The 3,587-nt window shown below is 66.0% G+C and overlaps 1 protein-coding gene across 1 annotated transcript in view; it reads left to right on the forward strand.

Annotated features, from left to right (window-relative positions):
- Positions 1-135: 135 nt before the first annotated feature.
- Positions 136-3,587, forward strand: part of AMSG_06704 (uncharacterized protein) — a gene marked incomplete at both ends in the record, with an annotated part of 5,329 nt that continues 1,877 nt past the window's right edge. Inside the window, 3 exons of the mRNA XM_013901304.1 lie at positions 136-314; positions 453-1,337; positions 1,367-3,563. Of these exons, the coding sequence (XP_013756758.1) occupies positions 136-314; positions 453-1,337; positions 1,367-3,563 (3,261 nt within the window). The remainder of the gene's footprint in view (positions 315-452; positions 1,338-1,366; positions 3,564-3,587) is intronic.

Raw genomic sequence — 3,587 nt, forward strand, 5'->3', positions numbered from 1 at the left:
GGGTGGGGGGAGGAGGGGGAGCGGCCGGCGGCTGTTGGCTATTGGCCATTGGCTTTGGTGCAGCTCTCGGCCTTGGCTTGGGCATTGGCACTAGCACTGGCACTGGCACTCGACGCGCAGACGGAGGCGGTAGGCATGTACGGCAATGGCAACCGGAGCACTGCAGACCTGCTTGCCAGGGCCAAGAGCGTGCTGGCGGCGTCGGCCCACTCGCGGGCCCGGACAACCGCCTTGGCCCAGGTAACGCCTTCGCCGGCCCAGCTGTCAGCCGAGTCGCGCCACATTCTGCGCCAGACGGTGGCGAGCGGAAGCGGGTACGCACAGCAGTGGGGAGAGGGGGGGCAAGAGCAGGGGAGGGGGGGGGGGGGGGAGTGGATGACTTACAAGAGGGACGGGGGACGGGGACGGGACACGGACTGGGCACGGGGACGGGGCACGGACTGGACGGGCAGCCACGGCGGGCCGGCCAGGACGTCGGCGCCGATGGCGAGCGGCGGGCGGTGGCGGAGCAGCAGCCGCGGGGTAGCACGGCCGATCGTGATGCCGAGCGATGAGCTGCTGGTTCCGCCGCAACCGGCCTCGGTCTTTACCTCGCCGTACTTTTCCGGGAGCTCGCCTCGCCGGGAAACTAGCGAGCTGCCGCCGCGTGCGCCTCGGAGCGGCGGACGATCGCCGACGCGGTCGCCGCTTGCGCGGCAGTCAGATGCGCTGGTGCAGCGAGCAAACGATGCGCTGATGGCGTCGGCGGAGCAGCGTGCGCGGCTGGCAGCGGCACGACAGAGCCCGTCGCGGCGAAGCCCGCGGCGATCGGCGTCGCCGCTGGAGGAGATTGTCGGGCAGCGGCGGGCCGAGTACGCTGAGCTGGAGAGCAAGGTGGCGGCGGCAGATGCACGGCTGGGCGTCAACGCGCAGCAGTACCGAGAGGTTGAGTCGCGGCTCGACGACTCGATGCGCAAGCTCGAGGAGCTGCAGGCGGCAAACCGGCGGGCGCGGGGTGTGGAGCGGCGGCGGCCGGTCGAGCCGCGTGGAGAGACCCGCGAGGAGTCGCTGACGCGGCTGCTAGTCGACTCGCAGGCCGAGTACAACCGGCTTGTGGCGGCGCAAAATGCAGCGCTTCGCGACAAGGACGACGAGATCCGGGCGCTGAAGGCCGAGCTGTACCAGGCACGGCTGACGATCGAAGACCAGGCGCGCGAGCTGGCGCGGGCTCGGACGCAAATCGATGTTCTTCACACCTCACTCACTGTTCCTTCGATGCCGTTGCGAGTGCCCGAGCCTGCTATCGTGGAGAGTCCGACGTCTGCGGCCGCACCTGCGCCAGTCGTGGTTGAGAGGCTGTCACCAGTGGCTGTGGGTGAAGAGTCAGCGGTGCCGCTTGCGGCGCCCGGTTGGCCACTGTCAAGAAGGTCGACGTCGTGTCGGTGGCCAAGGACAATTCTGGCGCAAACATGGTGGCTGTGCCTGTAGATGGTGGCGAGTCGGCGGCTGCCCCTGTGGCTAGCGGCAGAGCTGGTGACGACAGTGATGTCTCTGCGATGCTGGCTGCCGATGGGTTGTCCGATGGGGAGGAGGCAGCCTCTGCTCCGGTCGATGATACTGTGTCTGATGTTGACGACAACAATGTGGCAACTCTGATTGCTGCCGGTGCATCGTCAGACGATGAGGAAGAGGTTGCGCCTGCTTCCACCGACGCCGATGAGTCGGATGACGACGACGATGTCGCTGTGATGCTCGCTGCTGCCGGTGCTTCGTCCGATGATGAGACTGTGCCTGCTCCTGTTCCTGTCGAAGACGACGAGTCAGACGGCGACGATGATGTCGCTGCTCTCCTGGCCGCCGGTGCTTCGTCCGATGATGAGGCTGTGCCTGGTCCTGCTCCTGTCGAAGACGACGAGTCAGACGGCGACGACGATGTCGCTGCTCTCCTGGCCGCCGGTGCGTCGTCCGATGATGAGGCTGTGCCTGCTTCTGCTCCGGTCGATGACGACAAGTCCGGTGACGACGATGTCGCTGCGATGCTCGCTGCCGCCGGTGCTTCGTCAGACGATGAGGCTGTTGTGCCTGCTCCTGCCCCGGTCGATGACGACAAGTCCGGCGACGATGATGTCGCTGCTCTGTTGGCCGCCGGTGCGCCATCTGATGAGGAGGTTGCGCCTGCTCCTTCTCCGGTTGAAGACGCCGAGTCGGATGGCGACGATGATATCGCTGCTCTCCTGGCCGCCGGTGCTTCGTCCGATGATGAGGCTGTTGTGCCTGCTCCTGCTCCTGTCGATGACGACAAGTCGGACGGCGACGACGATGTCGCTGCGATGCTCGCTGCTGCCGGTGCTTCGTCCGACGATGAGGCTGTTGTGCCTGCTCCTGTTCCTGTCGATGACGACGAGTCCGACGGTGACGACGACGTCGCTGCGATGCTCGCTGCTGCCGATGCTTCGTCCGATGAAGAGGCCGTGCCTGCTCCTGCCCCCACTGACGCTGATGAGTCAGATAACGACGACGACGTCGCTGCGATGCTCGCTGCCGGTGCTTCGTCCGCTGATGAGGCTGTGCCTGCTCCTGCTCCGGTCGATGACGACAAGTCCGGTGACGACGATGTCGCTGCGATGCTCGCTACCGCCGGTGCTTCGTCCGATGATGAGGCTGTGCCTGCTCCTGCCCCGGTCGATGACGACAAGTCCGGCGACGATGATGTCGCTGCTCTCCTGGCCGCCGGTGCGTCGTCCGATGATGAGGCTGTGCCTGCTTCTGCTCCGGTCGATGACGACAAGTCCGGTGACGACGATGTCGCTGCGATGCTCGCTGCCGCCGGTGCTTCGTCAGACGATGAGGCTGTTGTGCCTGCTCCTGCCCCGGTCGATGACGACAAGTCCGGCGACGATGATGTCGCTGCTCTGTTGGCCGCCGGTGCGCCATCTGATGAGGAGGTTGCGCCTGCTCCTGCCCCGGTTGAAGACGCCGAGTCGGATGGCGACGATGATATCGCTGCTCTCCTGGCCGCCGGTGCGTCGTCCGATGATGAGGTTGCGCCTGCTCCTGCTCCTGTCGAAGACGACGAGTCGGACGGCGACGATGATGTCGCTGCTCTGTTGGCCGCCGGTGCTTCGTCAGACGATGAGGCTGTGCCTGCTTCTGCCCCGGTCGATGACGACGAGTCGGACGGCGACGACGATGTCGCTGTGATGCTCGCTGCTGCCGGTGCTTCGTCCGCTGATGAGGCTGTGCCTGCTCCTGTTCCTGTCGATGACGACGAGTCGGACGGCGACGATGATGTCGCTGCTCTCCTGGCCGCCGGTGCTTCGTCAGACGATGAGACTGTTGTGCCTGCTCCTGCTCCTGTCGATGACGACAAGTCGGACGGCGACGACGATGTCGCTGCGATGCTCGCTGCTGCCGGTGCTTCGTCAGACGATGAGGTTGCGCCTGCTCCTGCCCCAGTCGAAGACGACGAGTCGGACGGCGACGATGATGTCGCTGCTCTCCTGGCCGCCGGTGCTTCGTCCGATGATGAGGCTGTGCCTGCTCCTGCTCCTGTCGAAGACGACGAGTCGGACGGCGACGATGATGTCGCTGCTCTCCTGGCCGCCGCA

This window comes from Thecamonas trahens (assembly GCF_000142905.1).
Source record: "Thecamonas trahens ATCC 50062 unplaced genomic scaffold supercont1.30, whole genome shotgun sequence".
In the NCBI taxonomy this organism is placed as follows: Eukaryota; order Apusomonadida; family Apusomonadidae; genus Thecamonas; species Thecamonas trahens.